The sequence below is a fragment of the Meriones unguiculatus genome, chromosome 11, assembly GCF_030254825.1.
Source record: "Meriones unguiculatus strain TT.TT164.6M chromosome 11, Bangor_MerUng_6.1, whole genome shotgun sequence".
Lineage (NCBI taxonomy): Eukaryota > Metazoa > Chordata > Mammalia > Rodentia > Muridae > Meriones > Meriones unguiculatus.
The window spans coordinates 92,340,144-92,355,856 of NC_083359.1; the positions used below are offsets into that span (position 1 = coordinate 92,340,144).

Genomic DNA, 15,713 nt, shown 5'->3' on the forward strand with positions numbered 1-15,713 from the left:
AAATGGGACGGACGAAGAGGGAGAAAACGGGAGCCTATCACAGAGGGCCTCTGAAAGATTCAACCCAGCAGGGTATCAAAGCAGATGCTGAGACTCATAGCCAAATTTTGGGCAGAGTGCAGGGAACCTGATGAAAGAAGGGAGAGATAGAAAGACCTGGAGGGGACAGGAGCTCCATAAGGAGAGCGACAAAACCATATTTTCATTACCCATTCATAAGTCGATGGGCATCAAGGCTGATTCCGTTTTCTTGCAATTGTGAGTAGAGCAGCAATAAACAAGGATGAGTGAGATATCTGGTGAGATATAGAGTCCTTTGGATATATGTCTAAGAGTGGTAAAACTAGATTTCATAGAGATATCTGGTGAGATATAGAGTCCTTTGGATATATGTCTAAGAGTGGTAAAACTAGATTTCATAGTAGGTGTATCTATGGCTTTTAGAGGACTCTCCACAATGATTTTCATAGTGGCTCCACCAGTTTACACTCCCACCAACCATGAATAAGGATTCATTTCTCCATTTCCTAGCCAGCATTTGCTCTCATTTGAATTCTTAATTAGAGCCATTCTTATGTAATGTAAGGCATTCTAATTTGCATTTCCCTGATGGCTAAGAATGTTGAATACCTTTTTAAAACATTTATTGGGTTGTAAAGTGAATGAATAAATTAATAAAAAAAAGAGATTTTTTTTTTCCTTTACTGTTATCTTATAGGTATGATAGTTTTGCATGTAGAGCACTTTCAGTCTATGCAGTGCCTGGAGACTAAAAGACAGCGTTTGATCCCCTGAAATAGGAGTTACAGTTGGTTGTAGGTTCTGGGAATCAAAACCAGGTCCTCTGGCAGAGCAGGCAGGTGCTAACCACTGATCCATCTCTCCAGCATAAGACAAGTTATCTTAATTTTTCATGTTATTTTTGATTTTGCTCTGGAGCTTGCAGTTCAGGTGTCAGACTTAATTTGGCTTAGGTCACCTTTCTTGTTTCAGTGAGTGTTTGCAATGCTCCAGGGGGACTAAGCTGTGGTAAAATTGAAGTAATATTTCCCTCTGTGCTCAGGGTACTCAGCTCTGCCACTCTAATTCTACTCTGAGAGTAACAGTCACTAGCAGGAATAGACTCATTTGTTGCTGGATAATATCTGGCATCCCTCATGTTCTTTTCTTGGTTCCTAAAAACCTGTCTTGCTTCTTGGAATTCCTCTGTGGCTGACCATATCTTCCTGTTCTCTTTCAAGGTTAGCACCTTCCTGGACCAGCCCTGGGCTTGAATCTGGTTTACTCTCTGTCTGGGTCTCCTGCTCTGGGTCTTGTCTGGCTCTGACTTCAGATCCAGCTTTGGCTCTAAGTTTGGATATAAACCCCACAAAAGGAAGACAGTTGATTACTTTATTGCTGTTGGTATTATTAACATACATAATGTGACCGGCATATAGTAGGCACTTAATAAATGTTTGTGGGATCATTACTTAATTAATAATCAGCAGGCACTGCAGTCATATAATGGAAAACACTGCTAAGTAGGATAAGAAGTAACACTGCTTACTCAGCTCGCACTTCCTCTCTCAGGCTTCCGGAAGCACCAAAATTGAAACAGAGTCGGCTAGAACAGTTAGCGCTCCCCTGGGAGAAGGATCTGACTTGAGATGGCTCAGCACCACCTGTGGATCTGCTTCCTTTGCCTGCAAACCTGTGAGTTCGAACCTTGTTAGAATTCAACTCCTGCTTTCCAAAAAAAAAAAAAAATTTAGAAATTTTTTAGAAATTACACTTGGGGAGGCATTGACATGTCCCTTTGATCTATTTTCAGCAGAACTTCCTGGGCTTCTGTTTATATCGTTCTCAAAATATTGAACTAGAGGAAAAACTTAAGACCCAAACTACCCACTTTATTTCATTAAACCAATCATCTTTCACTGAAAATTCCAGTTCCTAACTATGCCTTCAATTCTTGTTCCAGTCTCCTCCCCAGGATCTATTTTGTTGGTGAGGCTTTCCACAGAACTTAATTATTTGACTTATTTGACTTAAGTCTTTAATTTTCAGCAACATTTCAATTTGTATTTCCATCTGTTTAATTCTCTCAGCTTAACTGGTCTTGTATCCATAATATGTCTGGGACATCGTAGGCACCAAATAAATGTTTGTTGGATAGTTAATTAATTTATTTATTAATTAATGCTAGTCACTAAAGTCATATAATGGAAAACACTAGCAAGTATAATAAAAACCAATGCTTCTTTTTACTTTCTTTTTTTTTTTTTGTTCATTTCATGAAAATAGAAACTTTTTTTCATACTACATGTCCTAATTACAATTTCCCTCCCTCAGTTCCTCCCATTTCCTCTCTACCTCCTCTACCCCCTGAATCTACTCCCTTTTCTGTCTCTCATTAGAAAGAAACAGGCTTCTAAAGATAAGAAACAAACATGACAAAATAAAATATAATACGATGAAACAAAAAACATCACACTGAGGCTGGACAACACAATCCAGCAGAAGGAAGAGTCCAAGAGAAGACGCAAGAATCAGACCCACTCCTTCACACTTAAAAATACTAAGCTGGAAGCTGTTATATGTATGCAAAAGACCTGGTGCAGACCCATGTAGACCTTGTGCTTGCTGCTTCAGCCTCTGTGAGCTCATAGTTGCCTCAGAGGGCCTGTTCTCTTGGTGTCCTCCATCACTCTGGCTCTTACACTCTTTCTGCCTCCTTCTTTGTAGGATTCCCTGAGCTCTGATGGAGACATCAGAGATGGTGGGATTTGATGGAGACATCCCATTTATAACTGTGTGTTTCAAAGACTCTCTCTCTCTCCATATAATCTCTGGTTGTGATCTCTGCATCTGTTCCCATCTGCTGCAGGAGGAAGCTTCTATGGTGATGACTGAGAAAGACCCTGATCTATGAGCATAGGAGACTGTCATTAGGAGTCATTTTATTGATACTTCTTTAGACCAGTATTGTCTGGTTTTACCCCAGGTCTCTGGGCTAACTAGTCTCTGGGTCACCCAAGCAGTGTCAGGCAGGGGTTCCATCTGATGGAACAGGCCTGAGTCCAATCAGACATTGGTTGGTTACTCTCACAAGTTCTATGTCACTGTAGCATAACTTGCATGTGAGGCAGATTGTAGATCAAAGGTTTTGTGTCTGGGTTGATGTTAACTTTCTTTTGGTAATATATAGTATAATATATTTCATATTGTATGTAATACTATATATTTACAGAGTATAATAAGTACTACAGAGTACTCTTCCACACCAGAGACACTAGAACAAAAGGGTAAAGGCTTCATGAAGGCACCAGCTCAACTACTCTATGTTTAATGAGTTGTGTGGGTGTTGTCCTTGGCAATGGGGTCCCACTGTCAGTTTGTGGAGAGCAACCCACTATCTTAGCAATAGCATAGGGCATTTGGGGATTTCCAATAGGGCATTTGGAGACTCCCTTGACCAACAACTCAATTAAGTGCAACACAGTCCCGCTACGGGAAGCCTCCGTTGGTGACAAGAGATGGTCAGTTGGGATTCTGTCTCCCCAGTTATTCGGAGACCTCATTAGGATTATCTTCATATAATTTAGGAAGTTTTCTCTGCACTAGGTTTCCGAATCATTCCACAAATGCCCCTCAATTCCAGGTGTTTCTCTCTACATTTCCTCACTCAACCCTATTTCTTATTCCCTTCCCCACCAGTACTCCCCTCCCATTTCTATCCCAACTGCCCCCAGTCCACCCATAAAATCTATTCTGTTTCTCTCTCCCAGGGAGATTCATGTACCTCCCTATGTGCTGGGATTACAGGCATGTGTCACCACACAGGGCTAATTGTGTTGGATTTTAAAGGGGCTTTTATTGACTTTGTAGAATGCTTTTGAGAGGATGGTAATTTTTTTTTTACTGTTAATCCTACTAATACATAAGCAAGGGAGAGCTTGCCATCTTTTGATATTTTCTTCTATTTCTTTCTTGAAAGACTTAAAGTATTTATCATACAAGTCTTTTACTTGCTTGGTTAGAGTTACCACAGATATTTTATATAATTTTAGCCTATTGTGAAAAGTGGAAAAAAAAAACCTGGATTTCTTCCTTAGTTTGTTTGTACAGTGCATATAGAGAGCTAATGATTTTTGTGAGTTAATTATGTACCCAGCTACATTGCTGAAAGTGTTTGTCAGTTGTTGTATTTTTCAGGTGGAACTTTTAGGATCAGTTATGCATACTATCATATCATCTGCAAATAAAGATACTTTGACTTCTTCCTTACCAATTTGGATCCCTTTGATCCCCTTCAGTTGTCTTGTTGCTCAGGTATGGGAAAAGTGAAGTTCTCTAGTTCCTGATTTTAGTGGAATTGGTTTGAGTTTCTCTACACTTAATTTGATGTTGGCTATGGGCTCGCTGTAAAATTGCTTTTATTATGTTGAGGTATGTCCCTTGTATTTTTAATCTCTCCAGGACTTTTATCATGAAGAGATGTTGGAGTTTGTCAAGGGTTCTTTATGTATCTAATGAGATGATCATGTGTGGGTTTTTTTGCATTCTTTTTGTTTATATGATAAATTACATGTATTGATTTTATATATATATTGAACTGTCTCTGCACTTCTAGGGTGAAGCCTACTTGTGGGGGGGGCATATATGTTAACAATTGCAATGTCCTCTTGATGGACTTTTTCCTTTGGTGAGTTTTATAGTGTATTTCCCTATCTCTTTTGATTAGCTTTGGTTTGAAGTCTGTTTTGTTAGATATTAAAATGGTTACCTCAGCTTGCTTCTTAGGTTCATTTGCTTGACTTTAACACTTTACTCTGAAGTAATGTCTATCTTTGATGCTGAGATATGTTTCTCAGATGCAGCAGAAGGATGGATCCTGTTTTCACATTCATCTGGTTAGTCTATGTCTTTTTGTTGGAGAACTGAGACCATTGATATTGAGATATATCAGTGACCAATAATTGTTGATTCCTGTTAACTTTGTTTATATTGTTGGTGTTATTATTGTTGGTGGTGGTAGTGGTGGTGTATCTGTGTGTATGTGAAAAAGTATTGCCACGTGTGGTGGTATGCACCTTTAATCCTAGCACTTAGGAGACAGAGGCAGGGGAATTCCAGATCATACTGGTCTACATAGTGATCCAGACCAGCCCTTCATACAGAGTGAAACACTGTCTTACAAATATATTAGCTCATCTTATTGCTGTTTTCACACTTGTATTTCATGCTTTATTAGGAATGGTCTTGGCTATGTTGTACAATTATCCTGGGAAGGACTTTGTTGTTTGTGTGATGATCCAAGTAAGCTAAACAGGCAGAAAAAAAATGGTAGCAGTTTGAACTTGAATACAGGCTATTGGGGTTCTAAAAAGGAAACTAGGGATGAGATATTCACTTTGTCAGGATCCTCAAAATGGGATGTGGGGCCTTGTTTTTAAAGAAGTCAGAAGGACCAGTCACTTAAGAGTACTTATGTTTCCCCTCCTAGAAGTTATTGCAGATATTTCCTAATGGTATGATATGATCTAGACTCTCCTGCTACTATTTCTGGTGGAGTGATCCCTTCTACTCAGTGCTAGGCATGGAGATCAACTGCTTTTCTGCCCCTCCCCAGCATTCAGAGCAGTGGAAGAGTCAACTAAGGAGAACTGCATGTAGAAATTTCTATTTTTCCCTGAAATCACTGATACCAGAGAAGTTGGATACAGTGAACTCATGACTTCTTTGTCCTGGAAAAGCTGTCTCAAAACCAAGACTTATAGTCTTATGCTCTGAGTCAGCTTTCTTGTGGTTTTGTGAACCCTGTGACTGGTTGTCCATGTGTCCTACAGCTAGATAGACTCCAGGGACAAAAGACAGATGAATCCACTATCTTGCTTCTTGCTCATTCTCTCTACAAGTCTTTTTTTATGTTCTTTTGATTATTTTCTTTTATACCCCTTTTTTGAATCTATTCAGCCTTCCCCTTTGATCTTTTTTCTTACCTTCCATCAATAAAAGCAAAAATTAACCATGCATGAAACAATCGCTATATGTCTGACATAATTCTAAGCCTTCCACTTTGTTCAATCCCATGATACTTTATAAGATGGATAGTATTAAAACACACATTTTCAGATGAAAAATGATACCTAGAGATCAAAGGAGGAGTTTTGTTTTATTCAAAGTTTAAGTATATGCTAATAGAAAAAACACTAGTAAAGCATGTCCTCACCTTTGAGATTTTGTGTTTGATTTAGGTTTTTAAAATATTGATTCAGAGTAACCTAAGTCTTAATGAAGATAACACAAAGTAAAAATATCTGGGGAAAAAGACGGTATACTGTTGTAGATGGCTGCAAGTTTCTAAAAACAAAGCAAAACAACTGTGATCCAGGAATTTCTATAATTATGGAGAATGACAGGATTTCTGCTACCCAGCCTTTTCCTTCCTCTTTGCTATCAAAATCTCTTGACTTGTTTTGACTAATTATAACTCTTCTTTCAGTATTGTGTATTCAAGTTAGCTCTACTCATCTTCCCAAGTTTAAATATGGAGGGAGCTTCTAGCCACATTCTTTTTTTTCAAATTATAAGTTTTTTTTTAATTTTTGTTTTTTTAATATTAATTACAGTTTGTTAACTTTGTATCCCTGCTGTATCCCCCTCCCTATTTCCCTCCCAATCCCACCCTCCCTCCCTCATCTCCTCCTTGCCTCTCTAGCCACACTCTTTAACTCTGAGAAAAAGAAAACAAAACAGTTTAGCCACTCACCATCAACCACAAAAAGAACAAGAACAAGAAATGCTTATTTAAAGAGTCATGAAGAAACAAATGGTAGCAGTGGGTAACAGTGGGTATTAAGCAACGCTTCCCTAGTTCCTCTCTCACTGTTACAACCCTCCCACCTCGCCCCAATGTCCCAATGCTTTTTTTTTCTTCAGAGTAATCTAAGGTATTATTTTTTAAGATGTGTGTATATATGTATGTATGAGTTCTCTATCTACATGTACACCTATATGCTAGAAGAGGGCATCAGATCACATTATAGGATGGTTGTGAGCCACCAAATGGTTGCCAGGAATTGAACTGAGAATCTCTGGAAGAGCAGATGCTCTTAACTGCTGAGCCATCTCTCCATCTCTAAGGTACTATTTTAGTCCCTTCAACAATAGTTGTTTGTTTGGGGATATTTATGATTGTGTGTTGTGGTGTGTGTGTGTGTTATATGGTTGTGTGTGCACCTCTATTAGGAGGTCAGAGGTCAACTTACAATGTGTTCCTTGATTGCTCTCTACCTTATTTTTTTAGACAGATTCTCCAATTGAACCTAAAGTTTACTGATTCAGCTAAGTTGGCTGGCCAGTGAGCTGTCAGGGATCTGCCCATCTTTTCCCAACTCAGCCCTCCCTTGTTGCTGGAGTTACAGATGTGTGCTAAAGATCTGAATTCAGGTCATCATGCTTACAAAGCAATTACTTTACAGACTGAGTCATCCCTCCAGCCTCTTATTTGTTTTCTATTTAAGAAACAGTATAGTGGTCAGGATATGCCACTCCACAGATATTAGCTTATTTATCTCTTACAACACTTTTATGAGGTCAGTGTTGTTTATCAGTGTTATTGTAAAGCTGAGGAGACTGAGGCACGAAGAGGTTGCCAGCTTTTCCTAGGACTGATAGCTAGTATCCCATTAAGCCAGGAGTCACATCCAGGAAGTCATGCTCTTAATCAGCAGGTCATGGTGACTTACAAAGAGACAGACCAAGGATGCTCCTCAAGGCAAGACTTTTTGAGGTTTTCTAAGTTCCTTTCCATTTAGTACACATCATCTAGTCCTCACAGTCCCTCGAAATGACAGGTCTGTTTGTTTAGTTTCATTCACCAGCTAGGACCGTGAGACTTGGCTGGTTCAAGACATTCTTGGATGTTTACCTAGTCAGCTTTACATCCCAATCATAGCTCCCTCCCTCCTCTCCTCCTGGTGCCACCCTCTCTTCCTCGCTCTTCCCCCATCTTCCCTCCTCTGTTCCTTAGAGAAGGGGAGCTCCTCTCTCTTACCAATCCACCCCAGCTTGTCATCAAGTCCTATCATGACTGACCATGTGTCCTCTTCCCCTATGGCCTGGCAAGGTACCTCCAACAGAAGAAAGTGATCAAAAAGCAGACAACAGAGTCCATGTCAGAATCATCTCCAATTCCTCCTACTAAAGGACCCATATGAATCTGGAACTGCCCATCAGCTACCTCTGGGTCCAGTCTATGCATAGTCCTTGGTTGCTGCTTCAGTCTCCTCAAGGCCCCTCTGGGCCCTGGTTAGTTAGTTCTGTTGGTCTTCTTGTGGAGCTCCTGGGACCTTCACATCCTTCTATTCTTAACCCTTCTTTTTCACAAGACTCCCTACACTTGGCTCAATGTTTGGCTTCATCATCTGTTTCAATCCGCCGCTGGGTGGATCCTCTCTGGAGTATGTTTCTTGATCTGCAGTTTGTGGCACTGTTGATATTTTGTGGGTCCTCATTCTACAGGTCTAAATGGATTTCTTTTTTGAACAGAGGAGGAAGAATGAAACTACAATTTGCTGATTGTCCCCTCATATTAATCATTTTAAAATCTGAGCAAGGCCCAGAGACCAGTAAAGAGTTTTCCATGGCTCCTTACCCTTGGATTTCCTACTTGTTTGCTTTATTTTATTATTCTGTTGCTCAATAGAGAATGAGTGTACCCATAGTAAGAAAAGGTATTTGTGTATGTTCTCCCCACCCCGACCTAGAATACTTAAAAACCATCCACTGGTTATAGGAGAAACATTAGTGACAGAAACAAAGACACTGCATTAAAGTAGGTTGTGTTCAGGGAAGGAGGGGCCATGATACATTAATTCACATATTTGAGACTTTAGTAGTGGTATCTGGCACAAAAAAAGAAGACACAATGAGCGGGTTACATCAGGTGTCAGGATGCGGTCCATGAATGAAGCTGTGTGAGAAATCTTAGTGCTTATGAGAGAACTCCAAGAAAACAGGACAGGAGTCTTGTGAGCTCAGCCCCCCAAAGCACAGGACCATCCTTGGAATGTGCATTCGTGCCCCTCACAGGAATAATAAAAGTAGGTTTGCTTCAGATTGCCCATTATGTTCCCCATTGTTACTCAACCCTGTTGACCTTGTCCTTGTGATCATATATAGACTGAACTCGTGTGAACTTAGCTTATATGAGGACCTTTCTTAACCCTCAGGACATAGATTATCTGAGTTTCTGAATAAAGTTGGCTATTATATGAGACTTTAGGCTCTGTTCTCCCAGGTCCCACTGCCTCTAGGGGCACTCAGGAAAGCCCTTTCAGATGGGAAGATGTTGGTGACAAGGCCTACATAAGGTAAAGGACTGTGGATAATCTGGTAAGAAGAGAGAAGAGAGCATACAAACGCTTGAAGGTGAAACACTCCTGACCTATATGGCTATCAGGGGGAGGGAAACGATAGGAAGTGAGTGACCAAGGTCTAACTGGCAGGACCTAGATGGTGGTGAAGTGTGTGAAAGGAGACTAAATAGCTTCAAAAGACCCAAGGAGACGTGTATGTTCTTCATAAATCTAGGAAGATCCACAAGAAATTTTTATCTATTCAGTTAATGCCATCTTAGCCCAGCAAATTTTCAAATTCAGGAGACTTTCTGACTCTTTTTGTTTGTTTATTCTTTTCAAATATCTTTTCTCACCACCTCTATTGTTTGTTTCCAGTAGCAGCTTTGGCAGCCACTTCTCTGAGGGATGTGCATTTGTAAAGTCTGCCTATATATACAGAATATATTTTCCAGTGAAATACATGTCACCATCTCATACATGGAATTATCTGATGCTCTGGAAGTTTTCCAGGCTAAAGAAAGAGAGGAAGGCTGCCTCTTACAAAGAGTCTGCCTACAGTGCTCAGTTCATGCTGGTGTCATCTTGCGATCTCTGTTTTAGATGCCCTTTTCCTCAGATCTACCTAAAGGATCGTTTCAACCAGACTTTTACTGAGTGTTGTAGTCAGAATAGGAAGTATCTTCCCCAGCCCCCAGTTCTTATATGATAAAGGCTTAGTTCTAATCTTATGAGCTTTGGGAAGTGAACTATTATTACAAGGGTTCTAACATCACCAGTGGGTTAATCCTTTGCTATATTTAAAATCTGATGACAGTATTGGGAAGTGATGGAAATTAGGAGATGGGATCTAATTAGGAGATATTGACTACTGAAAGTTTTGGCCTAGAAAGGCAGACCCTGTCTCCAGACTCTGGGTACCATGAGGAGAAAAGCTAGCCTCTGTTACCATTGTATTCCATCTTGCCTCAAGCTTACAGCAATGGAGCCAAGTGACCATGAACTAAAACCTGTGAACAAAATAAATATGTCCTCCTCTGGTTTATGTCATAGCTTCTGTCACAGCAATGGAGCCTGAACACATGTCATTCAAACCTGCATCAATGGTAGCCTTTTCTGACCATTGTTTCTCCTTTGCAAGCATGACCTGTCTTTCACTTTTCCATCTGTAGTCTGCTATACGGAAGTTGGGAAATATGACTGGTCAGCTGATGTTGTAACTGTGGGACACTTCTTCTTTACTTGGATCCCAAGATTCTGCAACTGTTTGGTCTGCATCATCCATCTCGTGTTGCCTTATAAGCCCATGCCTTTCTTTATTTACATCAAAATAATTAAAATTACCATTTATATGTACCATCCACACATTGTACTGAGTGCTATTTTGTCATACATTATTTGTTATTCGCAGTTAAAAATGAAGAGTTAAGGATCATTGGACTTCAGTATTCTTTTCAAGGTTATGCTGATAGGCTCAAATACACCTGAATTCAAAATATGTAGCCATCATTGTCATACTTCCTATGGAGTTTCATCCTGGTCATCTTATTCTCAGAGGCTGCCCTTGTCTTCCACATGACTGAAGAAGTGAAGGCCATCAGGAATGACTGTCTTTCACTTTATGCTTTTCTACACTAACTGCTCACTTTGTTTTAAGCACCTTCTTCACACTGTAATAAGAGTTCCGTGAAACAGATGTTTTTACAGTCCATACTGCAGCTGGCTTAAAGAAAGGGCTCATCAAATGAACACAGACCCACCTGACTCAAACCCATGTTTCTTTCATGGCCCCAAGCAGAATATTCTGGCTTCCTGATCGATTATCTCATAGGATCTCCAATCTCAAAGATCATCAATACCCCCCAAAATATAAATATAAATATAAATACATACATATATATCATTGTATCCCAGACAATCCCTTCTTGAGACTATAGTAGGTTCCTATTGATGATGCTTTTGTCACTTTGGTCTACTTGTTTGCTTTGTATGTTGTTTTGATAATTCTTCTATAACTGTGGACACTGCTCACAGGCTCAGCTCTGGACCTAAGCTTTACAGTTGCTGACTTCTATCACCCTCAATACTTGATTTTCTTGTTATGATTCCTAACATTTCTCAGGGGTCCAGCTACCACGGCAAAATAAAATGTAAAGAGAAAGAGATGGATACAGGAATTTTTTTTCTCTTCTAAAAGACATTGGAGGCATATATGGTACCTTTACTTATAATTCTGTCGGCCTGAACTTAGTGGCATTATGACACTTCACTAGCAGAAAGTAGGATAATGTAGTCTGTTCTGGTGGTCATCTGCCCTTTTAACCATCAATGGTTCTGTCACTATGATAAAGGTGAGAACAAATACTAGAAAATAGCTAGCAGGTTGTTGCCACTCTCTTTCATCTGACAATACTGCTAGACCATACTTTCTCCTATCATTCCTCTGACACTAATCTTGTCTTTTTCCTTTGACATCTTTCTTGCATATTTGTTTTCTACTATTCATTTTTTCACTGGTACAAAGCAGAAGCTAAAAACAAATAGCAAAACAAGTGAATTCTCAGTAGACTCCTGTCATACGTTCAATGCACATCCCATCTGTCTTTCTAAATGAGGATTGATCATCTTACTCCATGTCCACTCAATTGATTATCTTTTTTAGGTGTATAGATTTCATTATGTTTATCATATCTTATAGATCTATATAAGTGAGTATATCCCATGTTTGTCTTTCTCCTTCTGGGATATTTCACTCAGAATGATCTTTTCTAGATCCCACCATTTGCCTGCAAATTTCATGATTTCCTCCTTTTTGATTGCTGAGTAGTATTCCATTGTATAAAAATACCACAATTTCTGTACCCATTCCAGCGTTGATGGACATCTGGGTTGTTTCCAGGTTCTGGCTATTACAAATAGAGCTGCTATAAACATGATTGAGCAAGTGTCCTTTTTGTGTACTTGAACAAACTTTGGGTATATACCTAGCAGTGGTATAGCTGGGTCTGGAGGAAGCACTATTCCTATTTGTCTACTGAGCGCATCTGAAAGACTCTAACTAGCAGTGTTTTCAAAGCAAAGACTCATGACCAAACCTTTGGCAGAGTACAGGGAATCATAAGAAAGAAGGGGAGTTAGTCTGATGGGGAAAGGATAGGAGCTCCACAAGGACCAAATATATCTGGGCACAGGGTCTTTTCTGAGACTGACATTCAACCAAGGACCATGTATGGATATAACCTAGAACCTCCACTCAGATGTAGCCTGTGGTAGCTCAGTAACCAATTGGTTTCCCAAAGTGAGGGGAACAGGGACTATTTCTAACAGGAACTCAATGACTGGCTCTTTGGTCTCCCCACCCCCAAAGGGAGGAGCAGTCCTGTTAGGCCACAGAGGAGGGCTTTGCAGCCAGTCCTGAAGATATCTGATAAAACAGGATCAGATGAATGGGGAGGAGGTCCCCCCTATCAGTGGACTTGGAAAGGGGCACGATGGAGATGAGGGAGGGAGGGAGGGACTGGGAGGGAATGAGGGATCGGGACATGGCTGGGATACAGAGTTAATAAAATGTAACTGATAAAAATAAATAAATAAATTAAAAAAAAAAAAAACAAGTGAATTCTCTTAGGTTTCTATTTCTTCATTGCCCTTCCTTGCACTATCTCTCAAAATCAGCCTTTCTTTTTCATTCCTATTATATCTCCCTTGCTTCATACCCTGATGGCTACATTAGCCTCTTAAAGTTCACTTTAGTTTTCTTTACAACATATCTGTTTTCTCTACTACCAAAGAAAGAATATTTCTATATATAATTGTTACATTATTTTCATCTTAATCCAAAAACTTCAGTAGACCCGTCTACCTATAGGATAAACTCAAATTTAAGACTGCTCCAAATCCAAACCTAATTTATGTTCTCTCTCTCTTCCTCCCTCCTTCCCTCCTTTTGCACCTCCTCCATCATGAAAATCTAGACTCAATTAACATCAAAACTTGTGAACTTCTCCAGCTATACCACTCCCAGGCATGTATCCAAAAGATACTCAAGTACACAACAAAGACACTTGCTCAACTGTATTTGTGGCAGCTTTATTTGTAGCCAGAGCCTGGAAACAACCCAGATGTCCCTCAGTTGAGGAATGGATACAGAAATTGTGGTACTTTTATACAATGTAATACTACTCAGCAATTAAAATCGAGGAAATCATGAAATTTGCAGGGAAATGGTGGGACCTAGAAATGATCATCCTGAGTGAGGTATCCCAAAAGCAGAAAGACAGACATGGTATATACTCACTTATATAGACCTATAAGATAGGATAAATATATTGAAATCTATACACCTAAAGAAGATAAACAAGGAAGAGGACTCAAGGTAAGATGATCAATCCTCACTTAGAAAGACAAATGGGATGGACATTGGAAGTAGGAGAAAACAAGTAACAGGCTAGGAGCCTACCACAGAGGGCCTCTGAAAGATCTACCTAGCATGTATCAAAGCAGATACTGAGACTCATAACCAAACCTTCGGGAGAGTGCGGGGAATCATATGAAAGAAGGCGGAGTTAGTATGACCTGGAGAGGACAGGAGCTCCACAAGGACCAAATATATCTGGGTTTAGGGGTCTTTTATTAGACTGTATCTCCAACCAAGGACCATGTATGGATATAACCTAGAACCCTGTTCAGATGTAGCCCATGGTAGCTCAGTATCCAAGTGAGTTTCCCTAGTAAGGGGAACAGGGACTATTTTTGACAAGAACTCCATGGCTGGCTCTTTGATCTCTGCCCCACCCCCACCCCCAAGGGAGGCACAGCCTTGCTAGGCCACAGAGGAGGACATTGCAGCCAGTCCTGAAGATACCTGATAAGCTAGGATCAGATGGAAGAGGAGGAGGACCTCCCCTATCAGTGGACTTGGAAAGGGGCAGGAAGGAGATGAGGGAGGGAGGGTACAGTTGGGAGGGAATGAGGGAGGAGGCTACGGCTGGAATACAAAATAAATAACCTGTGATTAATATAAAAAAACTTGTGAACTTCAATTCAAAACCTAAGAATCTGAGATACCTTTCCTTCTCTTACATCTAGAGAATTCTCCGTTCTCCAGTAAGTTTTTTTTTAAACAGGCACAGTTCAAAGTACTCTTTCTCTTCTTTGAGTTTTACCTGAAATTACAATTGATGAATATCATTCATTTGCCTGAATTTGTCATTTCCCACTTCATATTGCAAATGAAAGTTATATACATGTGTCTTATTTTCCCAATTTGATATTACTTCCCCTGAGGCTAAAACTTGGGGCCTCATGCACGACATGCAAATCTCAGCTCCCTTTCAAGACATTTTTTTGTGCCACAAGCTCTCTACGAAATTGGATTTTGCCGAAGTTCCCTCCAGTGATAATATAGTATTTGAGTCTCTGCAGCATAGAGAGAAAAAAAATATTGGACTTGACTGACAGAGAGATTTTTTCAAAACCAATGCGTTTTCAAAAGTGGACTGAAATCCACTAAGCAGGGTACTTAAAAAGCACCCAGCTGATCTTTATTTGAATTATTCCATGAACTGTAAGTGGGGCCCAAGGTGGCCTCAGCATCATGCACCATGGGGAAGAGCCATACAATCTTTAAAATGCACGTTCCAATTGGTCATGATCAACACCAGAAATAATTCACATTAATTTTACTTTGAAGGTTAACAGAGCATCCCTGCTCATGTTACATTGTTTGCTGCTCACTGAGTCGGTGGGACCAATGTTATAACTACTATAGGCTGAGAAAGGTTTTGTAACTTTATTGAGTTTATCTAGTTTGTAAGTAGACGTCCAGTCGGGAGCCTGTCTCGTGTGTTTTGCAGCCACATGCTGTAGTCTCACAGGTATCCCCAAGAGCAGCTGTGAGCCTTTAAAAGCCACAGAAAATTCAGTTCACACCTATTCAAGCTCTGCTTGTTCTCAAGGAGTTCAGGGTTCTTTTTTTTTTTTCAACAATATCAGCAGTCACCCACTCATCACCCAGCTAGATTGCTCTTTGATAGTCCAGCATCATTTCCTGAATGACTTTGCCGTGGGGAGAGGCACATAGCTGTGACGCTGATAACACATCCAACAGCTTGTGGTTGCATGACTCTAATACCAAGAAGCTCTCAGCCTTAGCAAATGACCTCCACATTTGAGAAGTTAGTGACAGAGTATAGCCAGAGCTAGATGTTATGTGTCTGATTCATCTCATATTAGCTTAAATCCAAAGAGTAGAATAACAGTTGTGCTCTAGGACCTGAATTCAAAAAGCCTTGAGACATGTAGGAGATCTAAGACAGGGATTGGGAGTGAAACTTGAAGGACCCAGTGCAAAGTGAAAATTTGGAGGTC

The 15,713-nt window shown here is 40.0% G+C and overlaps 1 protein-coding gene across 3 annotated transcripts in view; it reads left to right on the forward strand.

Moving 5' to 3' along the window:
* The first annotated feature begins 1,585 nt into the window (after positions 1-1,585).
* Cd84 (CD84 molecule) overlaps positions 1,586-15,713 on the forward strand; it is a 38,591-nt gene continuing 24,463 nt past the window's right edge. For all 3 annotated transcript variants that reach the window (XR_002477345.2, XM_021662314.2, XM_021662316.2), the window contains exon 1: positions 1,586-1,695. Coding sequence is in view for 2 of the 3 variants with exons in the window: in XM_021662314.2 (XP_021517989.1) it covers positions 1,650-1,695 (46 nt within the window). In the remaining variant the exon portion in view is untranslated. The remainder of the gene's footprint in view (positions 1,696-15,713) is intronic.